The sequence below is a fragment of the Scyliorhinus canicula genome, chromosome 1 (genome assembly GCF_902713615.1).
Source record: "Scyliorhinus canicula chromosome 1, sScyCan1.1, whole genome shotgun sequence".
Classification (NCBI taxonomy): domain Eukaryota; kingdom Metazoa; phylum Chordata; class Chondrichthyes; order Carcharhiniformes; family Scyliorhinidae; genus Scyliorhinus; species Scyliorhinus canicula.
In genome coordinates, this window is record NC_052146.1 from 51,761,609 (window position 1) to 51,779,895 (window position 18,287).

The 18,287-nt window shown below is 42.3% G+C and overlaps 1 protein-coding gene across 4 annotated transcripts in view; it reads right to left on the bottom strand.

Moving 5' to 3' along the window:
* Positions 1–18,287, bottom strand: part of rbm19 (RNA binding motif protein 19) — a 377,192-nt gene that overhangs the window by 224,428 nt on the left and 134,477 nt on the right. For all 4 annotated transcript variants that reach the window (XM_038790721.1, XM_038790712.1, XM_038790730.1 and 1 more), the window contains exons 20-21: positions 10,649–10,704; positions 8,339–8,452 (exon numbers count right to left, since the gene is read on the bottom strand). In XM_038790721.1, the coding sequence (XP_038646649.1) occupies positions 8,339–8,452; positions 10,649–10,704 (170 nt within the window). The remainder of the gene's footprint in view (positions 1–8,338; positions 8,453–10,648; positions 10,705–18,287) is intronic.

Sequence of the window (18,287 nt, forward strand, 5' to 3'; positions counted from 1 at the left end):
CGGCAGCGAATTACAGGCACCTACTACCCTCTGTATATAAAAAAAAACTTGCCTCATACATCTCCTCTAAACCTTGCCCCTCGCATCTTAAACCTATGCCGCCTAGTAATTGACCCCTTTCCCCTGGATAAAAGACTGACTATCCACTCTGTCTATCCCCCTCATAATTTTGTAGACCTCTATCAGGTTGCCCCTCAACCTCCGTTGTTCCAGTGAGAACAAACAGAGTTTACTCAACCTCTCATCATAGCTCCATACTAGGCAACATCCTGGTAAATCTCTTCTGCACCCTCTCTAAAGCCTCCACATCCTTCTGGTAGTGTGGCGACCAGAATTGACCACTATACTCCAACTGTGGCCTAACTAAGGTTCTATACAGCTGCAACATGACTTGCCAATTCTTATACTCAATGCTCCGGACAATGAAGACAAGCATGCCGTATGCCTTCTTAACTACCTTCTCCATGTTTGTTGTCGATTCAGTGACCTGTATACCTAGATGTCTCTGCCTGTCAAGACTCTTGAGGGTTCTACCATTCACTGTATATTCCATCCCTGTATCGGACCATCCATAAACTATAGTTTCCACTATACTTTCTGCATTCATCCTCTGCCCCCTAATAATCCTGAGACGTTACAGTAATCTTGAAGATGCATTCACTTCTGTAGAAATCAACCCAAAAGAATGGCGGCAGGTAGCACAGTGGTTAGCACTGTTACTTAACAGCACCAGGATTGATTCCGGGCTTGAGTCACTGTCTGTGCAGAGTCTGCATGCTTTCCCAGTGTCTGCGTGGGTTTCCTCCGGGCGCTTCGGTTTCCTCCCACAAGTCCCGAAAGACGTGCTTGTTAGGCGAATTGGACGTTCTGAATTATCCCGCAGTGTACCCGAACAGGCGCCGGGGTGTAGCGACTTGGGGATTTTCACAGTAACTTCACTGCAGTGTTAATGTAAGCCTGCTTGTGACAATAAGAAAGATGATGATTATACTGAATCACGATCTCTCTGGCAACTGTCATACTTTGGAATGGTTCAAACAGAAATACAAACAAATTATTTAACATTCCATTCTTGTAGTTAATTCTGTAACCGATATGAATAATTTATATATTTTTTCAAATTTAGAGTACCCAATTCATTTTTTCCAATGAAGGGGCAATTTAGCACGGCCAATCCACCTAGCCTGCACATCTTTGGGTTGTGGGGGTGAAACCCATACAAACACAGGGAGAATGTCAAACCACACGGACAGTGACTCAGAGTCGGGATCGAACCTGGTACCTCGGCATCGTGATGCAGCAGTACTAATCACTGTGCCGTGCTAATCACTGCGCCACCGTGCTGCCCTAAATAATTTGTATTGCTCATGGAGTTTTATAGCTTTCCTCCAGGCATTCTGTCTGCATTACAAGCTTAGAGTTGGATCATTTATTCTTCAAGCTTTTTTTCACCATCAACTCTGACCTTTCAGGATAAACATAGGTTACCTTTTAACTGTAATAAACCCAGAATTATTTGAGTTCTATGTACCAGGATTATTAGCAGTTTTTCAATCAGATGTCCACTTAACTGACATTTTAGCATTCAACCTAAAAGTTACATTTCTGGGTAGCAGAGTTTTCTATCTCAAAAGGAGGGTAGAATGCAGGAGGCTAATCAGGAGGGCAATGAAATAGTCAAGTCTAGAAATGACTAAAGCATGAATGAGGGTTTCATATGTAGGTGAACTTAGGTAGACTATTATTGAATTTGCAGCAACCATCATCTCGACAGTACATTCCGCACCATAAAAACTCACTGCATTAAAAAACTTATCCTCCTCACCACCCACCAGTCCCGGCTTATTTTACCAATTATCTTAAAACTGTATTGACCGTACTGCTAGTGGAAAATATTTACGTGCGAATTGCAGGAGTAGGCCATTTGGCCCTTGAGCAGGCTCTACATCCAGTAAGATTATGGCCAATCTAATTGTGGCCTCAACTCCACATTCCACCTACCCCTGATAACATTGGACTCCCTTATTAGTCAAGAGTCTATCGACTATTATTCAATGACCCTGCCTCTACCACACTGTCCAGGCAAGCGAGTTCCAAATATATACAGTCCTCTTCTCAGTCTTAAATGGGATACCCCTTATTTTTAAACTGTTGTCGCCTAGTTCTAGTCTCTCCCACAGAAACATCATTTCGGTATGCACACTCACCCTCAAGTCTCCACATTTTTCTATGTTTCAATAAGATCACCTCTCAATCGTTTAAATGCCAAGTCCAGACTGGGCAACATTTCCTCATAAAATAACACCCCAAACCCAGTTATCAGCAAAGTTTTTCCTGTACTACTCATCAAAACCCTTCACATATGTAAACACCTTTATTAAACCATTGAACTTTTTCTGCTCCAAGGAGAACAATCCCTGTTATTCTAATCCCTTCACAAAACTGAAGTCCCTCATTCCTGGTAGCATTATAGCAAATATCTCTGTACCCTCTCCAAGGGCTTGAATTGGAAACCGTACTCCAGCAGAGGCCCAGCCAATGATTTGAAGTTTAAGCACAACTTTCTTGTTTTTGTACTTTATGCCTCTATTTATAAAGCCAAGGATCCTGCACACTATTTTTAAAACTCACTTGTCCTGCCAAAGATGTGTGTGCATGGAACCCAAACTTTCTGCCCCCAATGTAATGTTACAAAATAAGCTTTCAGAATTATAGGAATAAATAACTCACCAGTACAAAAATTCATGTTTATAAAAGCTTGTGTGTGTAATTATTTTATCAATTTCAACAGACAGGAGCAAATCAAAATGTTTTTAAATGAACTGTGTTACAGAACATAAATCTGCAATATCTTACTCTTAAGTGCCAACAAACATGAAAGTTGAAAAAAGCATTACTTTGCGAGAAACCCCGGAATCAGCCATGACTAGTTTCAAATCTTCATGAATAATTCCCACAAAGTAGGCAATTGACAATGACACATGGCACTATCCTTTACAACGTACGTATATACAGAAGAACTGAGCATGCTTATCCAGAAGGAAACATGGTCAAAAACAAAATCAGAGTGCATGCTGGATATTTAACACTCACAACCAAGAGGTGATTCAATGCTTTTGGTATCAGGTCAAAGACACAGCATGTCTTTTCAAGCCTGCAAAGCAGCACTGATAGCAAAGACAGCATCACTGCTTCAGAAATTCCACAGTTAAAGGCAAAGCCTGACGGTATTTTTTGTTCTGATGCTCCAATTTCAAAGCCGAACTGTAATTGTTTTCTCCTCAGAGTTCTCTTTTGCCAAATATTTCAAATTGATTTCCATTCAGAAAAGGAAAAAGTACTCATTCTTCCTAATTCTACACCAAGAAAGTAATCATTTCCACAAAGTACATCATTTATATTAATGCTCCATCTTCAATATCTGATCCATATATGTCCAACATAAGGCTGTTTATGATGGAATAATTTAATTGAAAATTTGATCAGTTCTTCAAAACCAACATCTTCTCTGTAAATGCTTTTGTAAAACATTTAAACAGAGCACCTTGCTATCTTCCTATCCACTAATGTGACACATCTTGAAAATCATAGAATTTACAGTGCAGAAGGAGGCTATTCAGCCCATCAAGTCTGCACCGTCCCTTGGAAAAGCCCCCCCCCAATCCAAGCCCACACCTCCACCCTATCCCTGTAACTCAGTAACCCCACTTTTTTGGAAACTAAGGCAATTTAGCATGGCCAAGCCACCTAACCTAACATCTTTGGACCGTGGGAAGAAACCGCAGCATCCGGAGGAAACCCACGCAGACACGGGGAAAACGTGAAACCGGAAATTGAACCTGGGACCCTGGAGCTGTGAAGCAACTGTGCTAACCACTGTTCCCCCATTGCATAAAATGCAAGAGGAAAATTCTAACAAATAATTTTTCTGCACTATGAAGAATTTTTCCAATAAATTATCACTCAAGAAACAGAGTAACAAAAATGACAACAGAGAAACAAAAATATGTAACAACCTGAACTAACTTTTCAAATTAAAATTAATAAGCTCATTAAGGAGTCAAAAAATATTTTCCAAATTAAAATTTTTAATTTAATGATCTTTCGTTATAGCAAATATTCATTTTAACACTAACTGCAGAACTGAATTGCAAAAAAAGGGTAATTAGTTAAGATTGTGCCTTAAATCAGGTGACAAAGTGAAAGGTTATAACTTTGCTAATGCAGAAGCACGTTTTTGAGAGTTTTACTAACCCACTAACACTGATCACAGCGTTTTCTTCAAAAAATTACCACTGGCTACTTTTCAATACGGTTAAATAGCTTACAACGTTAACATTTACTAAGTAACCCAGTGAAAGCACCTCCACAACTATGTCTTTAAACAATAAATCAACCACATAATTTAGCTTAATTCCACAAAAAGTAAAGTTTTTTGACGCTAGTTCCATTCATTGAAAAAGGTAACTAAAATGATTTTAAGTGTCCTGCCATTTTTTAAGTTTCACGCAATTGTGCTTGATTCCCGATTTGAAAATGCAGCTGACCTGTTCTCAAGTCACTGCCAGTCAACTCTGACAAGCTAGTGCACAATTTCTGTCAAAAATGAATAAACCACTGAATTTCCTTAGGACACTACAGAGAAACAGCATCTTTCTTTGTCTTCCCTGGCTGAAATCAGCAACAAACTATGTAAGGAATTACAGGCGAGTGTCTTCTAGCTTTGTTCAACCACTGCAGCACCTTAGCTTCAGGATTTTCTAACTCTTAATCCATTATGAAACTGCTCAGAACTAACCTAATTATAGATAACTTTTGTGAAAGATCTTAAAAGGTAGTAATAATGGCCCTTAATTTACTCAACATTTAAGATAAACCTTTAACTCATTTCCTGTCTTGCGTGTTTACTGAGCGACAAAATGACTAGTAGAAAATTGACTTGGATTAAATTCAAATAATAATCTTAGTGTGCCCTCTGGTGAATAAACCCAGGAAGTACATTACTTTGCACTGATTCTTGGCCCCTGTATGCTGCAAGAAAAAAAACATTGCAAACTATATCTCTTCCTAACATCATTCCAAAATTGTACATGATTAAATTGAGATTTATTCTCAGCTGCATGTGACATTTTATTCAATGTACACTGAATAGCTAGTAGGGACTGGTTTAGCACAGTGGGCTAAACAGCTGGCTTATAATGCAGAACAATGCCAGCAGCATGGGTTCAATTCCTGTACTGGCCTGCCCAAACAGGTGCCGAAATGTGGCGACTAGGGGCTTTTCACAGTAATTTCATTGAAGCCTACTTGTGACAATAAGCGATTATTTTTATTATTAGCCGAGTAGACATCAAGTAATCAGCTCCATTCATAGAATCAGATGCATCAAAATTCTTGGGCAGGATTTCATGTCCCCACTTGCCAAAATGGACACATCTTTCTTCATATTTTAACATTAACTAAGGTATTGAAGCAATGCAGTATTCTGATAAAATTGCATCCTTAACAATTACACCTGGGTTTTACAAGGAAGACAGCAACTCTTGTGACTGTATAACCACGGCCCCAAAAGTTACCAAGGCACTAAGAATGGGTATAAATATTGGAAAGGTTGTTAATCCAAATATGGTGTGGGTAGTATACTAATAAAGTTAACCTGTGCTCAATAGCAATTATCAAAAGTCTAATTTAAAAAGAAGACTGCAGACAAAATTGCATTATGGGAGAATCACAAATGAATTTTTGGTGGCAAAGATAACAACTAAATATTTCGAAAATTGCATTACAAAATGGTAGACAAAAATCAACCCCATGTATCCTGTGGTGTATGTAAGGTTTTGTGGCACAAAGTTTGATAGTCTTCACTCCTGACAGTGCAGTTGTTTGATTACCCATGGAGCTGTCAGCATTGTGAGCCCAATTTTTCTCATGCCTCCCTGTAATTGACGATGTCACCATCTTCTGACAGACCGCCATCTGTGCGCAGGCTGATCAACGTATGTGGCCAGTTCAAACTGGCCTCAGGGAGACAAGGTGAATTGTGGCAAGAATGAAGGCATGTTCTTTGGGAATTAAGCATCCTTCTTCAAGCCCGGAGTCTTGCCCCGTTTGCACATTGCCCCAAGGTGACTGTGGCGGGGAAGACTATCCACCTCTTTGTGGAATGTGCCTTTGAGAGAAATGAGGTGGGTTTCGTCGAGGCTCATCCCAAGCAATTCCATCACTCAGGACTCTGTGCTCGACATGCTGCTTCCAGGATACACACTGAGACAATCAGCTGCTGCTGGAATATCAGCTCGATGAAAAATGCTTGTTGGTCTGCCCAAAACTTGTTGATCTTTCAGTGCAAAGTGTTGTCCCTGAGCGAGTGTTGCAGACTGGCACATTCCAAAGCCCAGGACTACGTGCGGAGGCATAACACTAAAGCTTGGGGCTGCCACTTCAATGGTGCAGTGAGAAACGGTTGCAGTCCAAGATCTTTCAGTCACAGTACATCGAAGGGTGGGGAATTGTATAGAATGTCTTGCGCTGTATGACTAACTGAATGTATATGGTGGATATTACATGTATCACAATAGTACCTCAGAGTACAACTTGATCAATGTAGTCAACTTAAATGTCATTGCACTTTATGACCATTTTGAAATGTCTGTAATGTTCCTTTTACCGTACTGAAGCAACATGATCTATGTAGAAAACTTGAAAATCATTGCACTTTCTGTGATGGCCATTTTGAAATGTTTGTAATTTTTTCAGATATTTTGCAAATAAAGTATATTTTTTCAATTAAATAAAAACCCTCATAACTTTACCTGTCCTTTACTGTAGTACCACTTAAGAGCTATGTCCACTGCACTTTCAGAGCTGTGACTTCCATAATATGTGCATTGATAGTTGATATGCTCATTCCTTGCTTTCAGCACAAGTTCTTATAAGCTGGGTTGACCGTGTCTAGTACTCTGGGCCTCAATCTCTTCTAACAGAACTATCTACTTCAGGGTCATCCTGAAATGCAAATATAACTCTCAGCGTTTCTCCACTATCAGCCATCTCTTACTCTTCTCCTCCCCTTCAAAAGTGCTTGGAGCTCATTAGATTCATTTTTCACCAAGATTAACTAGCTGTTTCCCTAACCCATCACCACCACCTCCAAGTTGAACTTCCCAATTCCTACCTACCACCTCCCAGCTTTGACCGAGTATAGTTTGGTAGCTAAAATTAAAAACAGAAAACGCTGAAAATACTCAGCAGGTCAGGCAGCATCTGTGGAGTATGAAACACAATGTTTCACATTGATGACCTGATGAACTCAAGTTTCTTTCTCTACAGATTTTGCCTGACCAAGTATTTCTAGCATTTTCTGTTTTTTATTTTTACATTTCTGGCATCCACAGTATTTTGTTTGTATAATATTTAAGCAGCTCTTTTACCATCTTCACATATGCCCTCTCCAAATTTTTGTCCATGGGACATGCAAGCCCCCTCCTCCACCTGCCATCTCAACCCCAATCCCGCGCAACTCACCAGTCCGGAAAACGTTTCCCAAATTCTCTTTTCTGCATCATTCTACAAAGAGTCTGCTACTCCACAATTTTGTGACCTTGTTCTCTTTCATAGTCTCCCTTTGTCCTCTTCCCTGTCACTCAAATTACTTTTACAGCTATTCCTCAACCTCTCTCAGCTCCTTCCCTTCCTTGAGCTAATTGACTCCTAAGCCGCTAACTACACTTCAGCTCAATACTGTACTTAGACTCGGCTTTGTCTGCAAAACCATAGTAGATCACAAGCATGTGCATCATAGAGCTTGGCTGTCTGTTGTTACATACCCGGTTTTGCAGTGTCTCCACTGTTACCATGAAAGTGTTCTTTTTTGCAAGCCATAAACAGAAAAGCTGGCAAATGAAAAACATTTAAGAGAAACTGTGGAAACCAGATTGTGTAATCACTAATGTGGTAATTGCAAAAAAGATGGCACAAATGGGCGACAATAAAAAAATCAAGTTGCTCAGATAGAGTTGTATGCAGGTTCAACATTTTTAACAATCACTTCTACTAAAACAGTTCTGATTACACATTGTCCTTTCCCACGTTACAACAATGACGATTCTTCAGAGGTGCTTTGAAGTATGCTGAGTCATGGAAAGCATAATATAAAATATAAAGTTCCCACTTTTTTCTTATAATATAGAAAAGCAGAAGAAATGAGACGAAAATCTGCAACAAGACAGCAGCAGAGATAGGTAAAAGTCCATGTTCTCAAACTCACCATGTGGAATGCCATAGAGAATTAAAACGTTTTGGTTGCATGACTAGCAACTGAGAAATCTTAGCTGCTTACCTGAAAAGCTCGCGGATTTCTTTCACTTTTGCCTGGAAAGGAATATTTCGAATCAGGATTTTGGAGCCCTTTTGTTTCTTTACTTTTTGAAGTTTTCTAGCTGGATTCAAAGAACTGCATACAAAAAAATTTTTGTTATGTTTCCAATACTGCTAAAACTTGGACATCACAATGCACGAAACTAGGAAGAATTCAAGGACAGGAAGAAGACCAGTTATAAAGAATTTTAGTAGAACTGTTACCCCACAGCAGCAAGAACTATAAGTGATTTCCAAATCTTCACACATAGAAAGATGTCAGTGTTGGCTTACAAGTGCTCATTTAGTTATTTATTCAATTGGCACAAATTCTGAATAAGAGTTGGGCTTGTGGGTTTTTCCAATTAGAAGATGTAAATGATCTCACCGACTTTTCAATGATTTTTCTGACAGTTAGTTTCTAATGTGATAGCTGTTTTCAAATTGAATGTGGGGTAAGAAAATAAGTGCTTTCACTATCCTTTTACAAAATACTAATTTTGCACCATTTCATGTCACTAATTCTAAAAGTAATGACTGTTTCTTGAACTTCCTCAGCAGCTAAATATACGGAGTCAGAAATCCTGTTTTAATGTCTGATTCAATGATTTATCTCTACTTTGTAAATGCAAACACCCAGACTGCTCGTTTGAGCCAAGTGTTTTGGTGCTGGCTGACCCTCACAGAGCTTTGTATCAATTGGGTAAGGTACTGTTGTATCAGTTACCCAATTATAAATCATGACTGCGTTTATAATTGATTTGTATATCATCAAATGCAAGGAAATATTTTGAATACTCAAACAGCAAATTTAGTGAACAGCTTTTTGTAACATTTAACATTGACGGCTGTGATATATAGTTGGCAGAATGAAATCAATGGTTTCACAATACTGCCCATTGTGCAATGCAACTCTGGTGTGAAGTCACCACTTGAATTGAAGCAACTAAGTGAAATCACCTATAGCAGGTACCACGTTGGTCTTATATGAGGTGAAGTAAAACAGAAACTGGTGAAGTCAGGTTTTGTTAGCATTAAAATTCAATTATAATTTTTGGTAAGAGCTTTGTACATATCTGCCTATAATGTAACTGCACTGTTAGGAATACAATTGTTGTCAGTATAGAGTTTGCACATTCTCCCCCTATTTGCATGGGTATCGCCCCACGTCCCAAATATATGCAGGGTAGGTGAATTGGCCACACTAAATTGTCCCTTGAATGGGAAAAAAATAATTTGTTACTTTAAATGTATAAAAAAAAAAGAATACAATTGTTCCCAAGGTGAAAAGATAATGGTAATGGCAAACGTTATTATTCCACCACAGATTTTCAAGAAATTATGACTTTTGCCATGACTACTTCACAATTCATAGAATCCCTACAATGCAGAAGGAGGGCATTCAGTGCATCGACTCTCTGAAAAAGAGCACCCTAACCTCAACCCGCTCCCTACAGTAACCCCGTAACCCCATCTAACCTACAGGTCAATTTTAACATGGCCATCTTTGGATTGTTTCCTCAGACTTCGGTGCTGATCTTTTCCATCACAATGAGACATTCATTATCATAACTCCATTTCCATTAAAATCAATGACTGTTGCTAATTTCTGGAATTAACACCACCTTCATTTCCACTGTCAGTTGGACCTGCAAATAATGATGGTGGGCCCCTGGAAACCTGGCAAAGTCCTTTGTTGGATCACAATTTGGTTTTTGTAACTTTGGAAGCCCATGAAACAAACGTTCATTCAATTCGAATTATGTTTTCAAACCTAGCATGTGCATAATTGTTAGACATTCCAGTGTAACCATCTTTAAATATCAGATGCAAAGATACTTCAGAAGAATTCTTATTGTGAAATGCATATTTCCATAATGTACATTTCCACAATGCCCAATGTATGCTTACTTCTGAGATCAGTCCCAGTGAAAGTAAAAGAATGAACATTCACCCATTTTGCTCTTTTCGTTCTTCATTTTATAGTTTCAAAAATAAACCTTTCCATAACAAGTCACCTGAATGTTACACTGCAGTTATGGAGATATTTAACACAACAAATGACACACTGAATCCATCGCGTTCTTTTTCGATTTTAGCAAAAGTCAAACTCCAACATAAACAGTTTACGCAAGTATACATCCATAAATCCAAAAGCACCAAATTCCTTACATAAACTACCTTGAGTACAGCAGTGTCATCATATGCTTGATATTTAGGTCAGGGCTCCAAATAAGCACATGTATTCCAATCATTTAATAGAATAACTTTAAAATAAAATCAAAATACTTGCATTGTAGCTCGGTCTGATATCTTCAACTCGAGCTGATGATCATCCACCATACAATGCTATGGTTTCAAAGAAATCCAGGATACATGTAAAGACAAATTCATTTGTATTTAATAATTTGAGAACTGCATTGAGAATCTTATACTAAACCTTTAAACAATGGCAGATCATAATATCCAGTCAAAGGGTTGAGGGGGTGAGGGGGGGGAAAACACAAAGTTTTATAAATTTAGAGTACTGCCCAGAAACACCATTAAGCTTCAAAGAGCCAGAGACTAGTTTACTGCACATCTGCAGTCAGGCTGATGATAGTTCAGCACAACTTTCTCAGTACACAGTATGTTACTAGACAGCAAAAGCTGGCCTTCTTGCATACATGATTTAGTTCAGTATCACACTATATGACCTGAAAGCTTAAACGTTGGTTATTCAGGAAGTAGAGAACAGTGAGTCACTGGCTGTCTAAGCACTTAAAAGAATCAGGGAAGTTTGAATATTCCATCTGAACAGAGAAATGTGTGAATGAAAAAGTTCAATATCAAAACTCAGTATCAACAAGCACCAAATGCTAAATATTCCAGCACTCCTCTCAAAAACAAAGCTTTCCCCCACTGAAATGAATAGCAACCAGTTGAAGACGGACCCAGATAATTCCAGCAGGAATACCAAAAATGTTGAACCTTCATACATTCAGTTTGTAGGACCCACATTGGAGCGGATCCTTCTTCTTCTTCAAAATGAGCGAGATCAGTGCCTGTGACATCGTTGGGGGGAGGGTTCCTCTCTCCTTTGCCTCGTTAAAGGTTCTTAGCAGGAGTGGGCTCAGCAGCTCTGAGAACTTCTGATAGAACTCTGATAGAATCTGATAGAATGTGGGCAGCACGGTAGCATGGTGGTTAGCATAAATGCTTCACAGCTCCAGGGTCCCAGGTTCGATTCCCGGCTGGGTCACTGTCTGTGCGGAGTCTGCACGTCCTCCCCGTGTGTGCGTGGGTTTCCTCCGGGTGCTCCGGTTTCCTCCCACAGTCCAAAGATGTGCGGGTTAGGTAGATTGGCCATGCTAAATTGCCCGTAGTGATTAAAAAGTAAGGTTAAGGGGGGTTGGGTTACGGGTATAGAGTGGATACGTGGGTTTGAGTAGGGTGATCATTGCTCGGCACAACATCGAGGGCTGAAGGGCCTGTTCTGTGCTGTACTGTTCTATGTTCTATGTTCATAACATTGCTTTTCCACACCGTCAAGTTGGAATTCTCTGAAAAATTGTAAATTGTGTTTTGAAAGCATTCAATGCTGATTGAAAATATTTTCCTATCCTTCACAATCAAGGCATTTAACCTGTTTGAAATATGTATTTCAAAAATATAATGTACTTTCAAATGGTCTCAGATTCTAAATCTAAACTCCGCATCATCCCAGTTAGGAGGGTACACATTCACTAACACCACAGGAACTCCCTGCAGCTTCCCACTCACCGTCACTCATTCCACCCCCCCCCCTCCAGATCCCCCACAATATTACCCCCCAAAAAGGCTACCCTCTTATTAATAAGCACCGCGACTCCCCTCGTCTCACACCTATCCCATCCTCCCTTTCCTCAACCTTGTTTGATCCCTGATCCGCAGTTGAGTCTCCTGCAAAAAGATTACATCTGCCTTTAAACTCTTTAAAAGGGTGAACACCAGAGATCTTTTAATTGGCCCATTCGTTCCCCTCACATTCAGTGTCCAGTCTGGTTGGAGGCTGCAAGGCAGCCCAGTCACCTTAATCAGCCATAATTTAAAAAAATTTTTTTTTTTTTTTTAGAGTATCCAACAATTTTCTTTTTCCCAATTAAGGGGCAATTTAGCATGGCCAATCCACATAACCTACACATCTTTGAAATGAAAATCACTTATTGTCACGAGTAGGCTTCAATGAAGTTACTATGAAAAGCCCCTAGTCGCCACATTCCGGCACCTGTTCAGGGAGGCTGGTACGGGAATTGAACCGTGCTGCTGGCCTGCCTTGGTCTGCTTTCAAAGCCAGCGATTTAGCCCAGTGCGCTAAACCAGCCCGCAACCAGGGTTGTGGGAGTGAAGCAAAACGCAACCAGACACAGGGAGAATGTTGAAACTCCACACGGACAGTGACCCAGGGCCAGGATTTGAACCCAGGTCATCAGTGCTGCAGGCTGCAGTGCTAACCACTGTGCCGCGTCCTGCCCTCAATAACTTAATTGTAATGGACTCTCACAGATCCTTCTCTCACCCGAATTCCGGGTCCACCCAAGATGTCCATTGCCACCTCCCTCCACATAGCTCCATAAAGAAACCTTCACCGTGAGCAACCCACCCCTTCCCTCCCCCATCCTAAGCAAAGAAAATCCTAGTCTACTCCCACTTTCAATTGTGTACCCAAACCAATCCATCCCCACACCCACTCCCCACGTCTCCCACCATTCCCAACAATTGCTTTAACACACCCAAGGCCTCCACAGGGTAGCAGATATGACAAAATTACATGGATAGAGAAGCAAACAACAAAAAAACCCAAGTAATAGAACCAATACACAAACTACCAAAACCCAGCCATGCAAGTGAACCTGCACAGACCCTTCTAATCTCTTCTAGCCAATGTTCCTTTATAAAGTTAATAGCCTCCTCCAGCGTATCAAAATAATGTTCTCTACACCCATGCGTGGCCCACAGGCAAGTAGGGTACAGCATTCCAAATCGCATCATACTCCTAATTGCCTTATTGAACATGGCACCTCTTTTTCCAGCTCCACTCCCAAGTCCTGGTAAATTCGGACAGTGTGGCCTTCCGAACTACACTCCCGCGTTTCCTTTGCCCACCTCAGGATTGTATTGGATTGGTTTATTGTCACATGTACCGAGGTATAGTGAAAAGTATTGTTGTGTGTGCAGCTCAAACAGATTATTCCGTACATGAAAAGAAAATACATAATAGGGCAAACATAAAATACACCATGTAAATGCACAGACACAGATATCGGGTGAGGGTGTGTGAAGAGATCAGATCAGTCCATAAGTTTATCAGTGGGTCATTCAGGAGTCTGGTAACAGCAGAGAAGAAGCTCTTTTTTGATCTTTTAATGTGTGTTCTCAGACTTTTGTATTGTAGCCATCTAAGATGGACACTGGGCTACAAAATGGAGAACCGCAAGGAACACAGGGAAAAACAGTCATAGTGAGGGGACACAGCTTGCAAAAGACTGTTTTGCATTTTACACGTACAGAAACCAGTTTCCAAAGAGTTGCAGAGTTTCAGCCAAAGGTACAAATGGGAAACAGATCTGCATATTAATGAGGTGATCCCGGCCCAGGCACAATAGAAACATTTAAGTATCGATGGATACTTTTCCATAGACGCCCAGACAGAATGGCGCCAAAGCAACCAAAACAAAGAGCCGTAGGGACCGCCCCAAACATCGAGGAACGACCCTAGGATTGGGGAGTTTGAAAGATATCGATTGGGAAAGACCCAATAGATGAGGGAACCACCCCAAGGGGGCCTGAACCTCCTGGGACCTATAAAAACAAGGTCAAGCACATGACTCGGTCTGTTGCTTCCAGACTCCGGCCCAGACCTGTTGCATCGCACCCTGACTCCAGTTTCATCACCGGCCGTTGAGCATCAGCCATCGAACTGTAAGTGCCAACACAACGATCGCTATGTGATCCAGACCTTGCTAGCTCTTGACAACTTTGCCGATCAGAAAGTTACAGACCAAGAACGGGACGAAGGCCTTGCTCCCTGACCTTGCTGGTTCCTATCTAGATAAGTATTTAGTTGTTTAGTATTAGAAGCAAGTTAGTCTCTTTAGCGTATGCATGAGTATTTATTATATTTGTTATAATAAACACCAATCGTTTGGACTTACTAATCGGTGTATGGATTTATTACTTTGAACCTGACCTTGATATACTTGTGACGGTGTCTCAATACGACATCTGGCGACACAGAGCATAATTACACATACAGAGCCATAGTAGTGTTAAGCACACGGCCTTTAAACGGAGGAGTGTTAATCACACTCCAGTAAAACGAGCAACAGTATCTCCTGCCCAATGGAAGAAGTTTGTAGAGTGATCTACCCCGGGTAGGAGGGGTCTTTGATTATGCTGCCCACTTTCCCAAGGCAGTGGAAGGTGTAAACAGAACCAATGGATGGGAGGCGGGGTTGTGTAATGGACTGGGCGGTGTTTACGACTCTCTAGTTTCTTCAGGTCTTGGGCCAAGCAGTTGTATACCAGGCTGTGATGTAGCCGGATAGGATGCTTTCTATGGTGCACCTGTGAAAGGTGGTAAGAGTCAATGTGGACATGTCGAATTTCCTTAGTTTCCAGAGGAAGTATAGGTGCTGCTGTGCTCTCTTGGTTGTAGCGACGGCGTGGGTGGACCAGGACAGGTTTTTGGTGATGTGCACACCTAGGAATTTGAAGCTGATGCAGTCAGGGGTGTGTACAGTGCTTTGCTTCCTGAAGTTCATGTCCAGCTCTTTAGTTTTGCTGGCATTGAGGGAGAGATTGTTGCCATTACACCACTCCACTGAGTTCTCGGTCTTCCTCCTGCATTCATGACTCATATTGTTCGAGATCCGACCCACGACAGTCATGTCACCAGCAAAGCTGTAGATGGATTTGGCAAAAAATGTTTCCATACAGTCGTGTGTGTATAGGGAATATAGTAGAGGGTTAAGTACGCAGCCATGCGGGGCTCCGATATTGAGGACTATCGTGGAGATGTTGTTGTTTATTCTTACTGATTGTGGTCTATGGGTCAGGAAGTCGACAATCCAGTTGGAGAGTAAGGAGCCAAGTCGTAGGTTTTGGAGCTTTGATGCAAGTTTGGCTGGGATTATGGTGTTGAAGGCGGAATTGTAGTCAATAAATAATAGTCTGATGTTGGAGTCCTTGTCGTCAAGATGTTGCAGGGGTGAGTGTTGGGCCAGGGAGATGGCGTCTGCTGTGGACCAGCTGTGGCGGTATGAGAATTGAAGTGGATCTAGTCATTCTGGGAGTATGGAGTTGATGTGCCTCATGACCAACCTCCCTAAGCACTTCATTACGATCGATGTCAGGGCTACGGGATGGTAGTCATTGAGGCACGTTGCCTGGCTATGATGGTGGTCTTCTTGAAGCAGGTGGGGACCTCAGAACGGAAAGGTTGAAGGTGTCCGAAGGCATCTGCCAGCTGATCCACGTAGGATCTGAGCGCATGACCGGGGGCCTCGTCCGGGTCCATCGCCTGTTAAGTAATGGGTTAAGAGACATTCCAATTAATTGTCTAATTTATGTTAAGCATCCAATAATTTACACTGATATGTAAAGGGGCTTCAAGTGGCCCTTGTGTCAGGTGATGTGATGTTAGAGTATTGTGCAAAGTTTGTTGAAGGAAATTAAAGGTGTTTTGTGGAAAAGCAGCAGAACCTTTGACTCTTTATGCTACAGCAGCTAAACGTCTAACAAGTGGTAGCAGATGACAGTTGCTGTGCAAGTGTGAAGGGTTAAAAGGTACAACTTTTTCAGACCAAACCAAGGAGTGAGTGAGAAAAAAAAACAAAACTATGGCTGAACCAAGGATAAAGATGGCTGGATATGACGACCCATCCTTATTTTCTTAAAGGGGATCGTACGATCAATGGAGAAGTGCAGTAGTTATGTGGACTAAGGTAACTGCCTTGGGAAAGTGAAAACAAGGCATGGCATTGGCTCTTTCTGTACCTTATGACAGTAAAATCCGAAGCAAAGTGTTTTCTGAGCTGGAATTGGAAGAGAGTTAAGACTCAGATGAAGGTCTGGAGACTCTATTTCTTACATGGATAAGATTTATAAAAAGGATGACGTGTTAAGTGCGTATGAAGCATGGGCGGATTTTGATAGGTTCCGGAAAAGAGGATTTCTCCATGGAAGACTATATAATGGAATTTGGCAGACTATATAAAAGGCTGCAGAAACACAACCTGGAATTTCCACAGTCTGTGTTGGCCTTTAAATTACTTGACTGTGCTGGAGTGAGCAACATGGATAGGCTCCTGGTTTTGACAGGAGTTCAGTTTGTGGATAAGGATACCTTATTCGATCAGATGACAGAAGCTTTAAAAAAAGTTTCTGGGGAAACATTTAATTCCGATGGCTCTGATGACCCAAATAGGTCAGTCTGCAATAAAGCAGAATATGGAAGATACACTAACAGGATGGTGAAATCGCACGGCTACAAACAGGTTCCAAGACTATAGAAGGAGTTCGGGACCCAGAAATTATGAAGACAGAAACCCAGTTAAAACCTACAATAGGAAGATGAACCCAGAAATGCCCGGGGTATGATAAATCGATGTGACTCAATACCATTATGCTTTCAACTGTCCAACACGTTATAATAGTGTTTGAAGCGACACATGAGACAGAAGAGGAAAAAGATAGTGACCAGAAAGAAGGCATTGCCCTATTAACAAGCAGTTTTACACTGGGAATGAGGATGTTGGTTGCGGAATCGTTCAATTGCGCTGTATTGGACAGTGGCTGCACATCTACTGTGTGTGGAACTAACTGGTTAAAATGTTACCTGGACTCCTTGAATGCGGAAAATCATAACAAGGTTAAGGAATTTGAAAGTTCCACAAGTTTCAGGTTTGGGGGATGATAATACAGTAGACCCCCTTTATAACGCGGGTGTTGGGGTCCAAGACAGCCACCCGCGTTGTATCCGAGCCGCGGATATCCATGATGGGGGTTTTAAATTTATTTTAAAATCTATGCATGCGCTTCCCATTGTGAGTCTACGGGGGGGGGGGGGGGGGGGGGGGGGGGGGGGGGAGAGGTCAGACCCCCGTAGACTCACAATGGGAAGCGCTAGCATAGATTTTTAAATAAATTTAAAACCCCCATCGTGGATCCAATTAAAATTTCAGCGGCCGGCTCACTTTGATCCGGAGAAGGAAGCTGCTCTCACTGAAATCAGCCGTCGCTGAAATTGACACTGCCCGCTGCTCTCTCCCCCCAATCCAACTTTTAAGTTTTAATGTTTCTGATTGGAGGGAGAGAGCAGCCGGCAGTGTCAAATTCTTTTTTTTTCCTCCGGCTTGCCCCCTCTCCCCCCACATCCTCCAACTAGACCCCTCTCCCCCCACACCTGCCAACTCGCCCCCTCTCCCCCCAACACCCTCCGGCTCGCCCCCTCTCCCTCCACACCCTCCGACTCGCCCCCTCTCCCCCCAACACCCTCCGGCTCGCCCCCTCTCCCTCCACACCCTCCGGCTCGCCCCCTCTCCCCCCACACCCTCCGGCTCGCCCCCTCTCCCCCCACATCCTCCAACTAGACCCCTCTCCCCCCCACACCCTCCGGTTCGCCCCCCTCTCCCCCCACATCCCCCAACTAGACCCCTCTCCCCCCACACCCTCCGGCTCGCCCCCTCTCTCCCCCCCCCCAAACACCCTCCGGCTCGCCCCCTCTCCCCCCCCTCCCCCAACACCCTCCGGCTCGCCCCCTCTCCCCCCACACCCTCCGGTTCGCCCCCTCTCCCCCCACCCCCTCCGGCTCGCTCCCTCTCCCCCTCTCCCCCACACCCTCCTGCTCTCCCCCACAGCGTCCAGCTCGCCCCCTCTCCCCCCACACCTTCCGGCTCGCTCCTCTCCCCCTC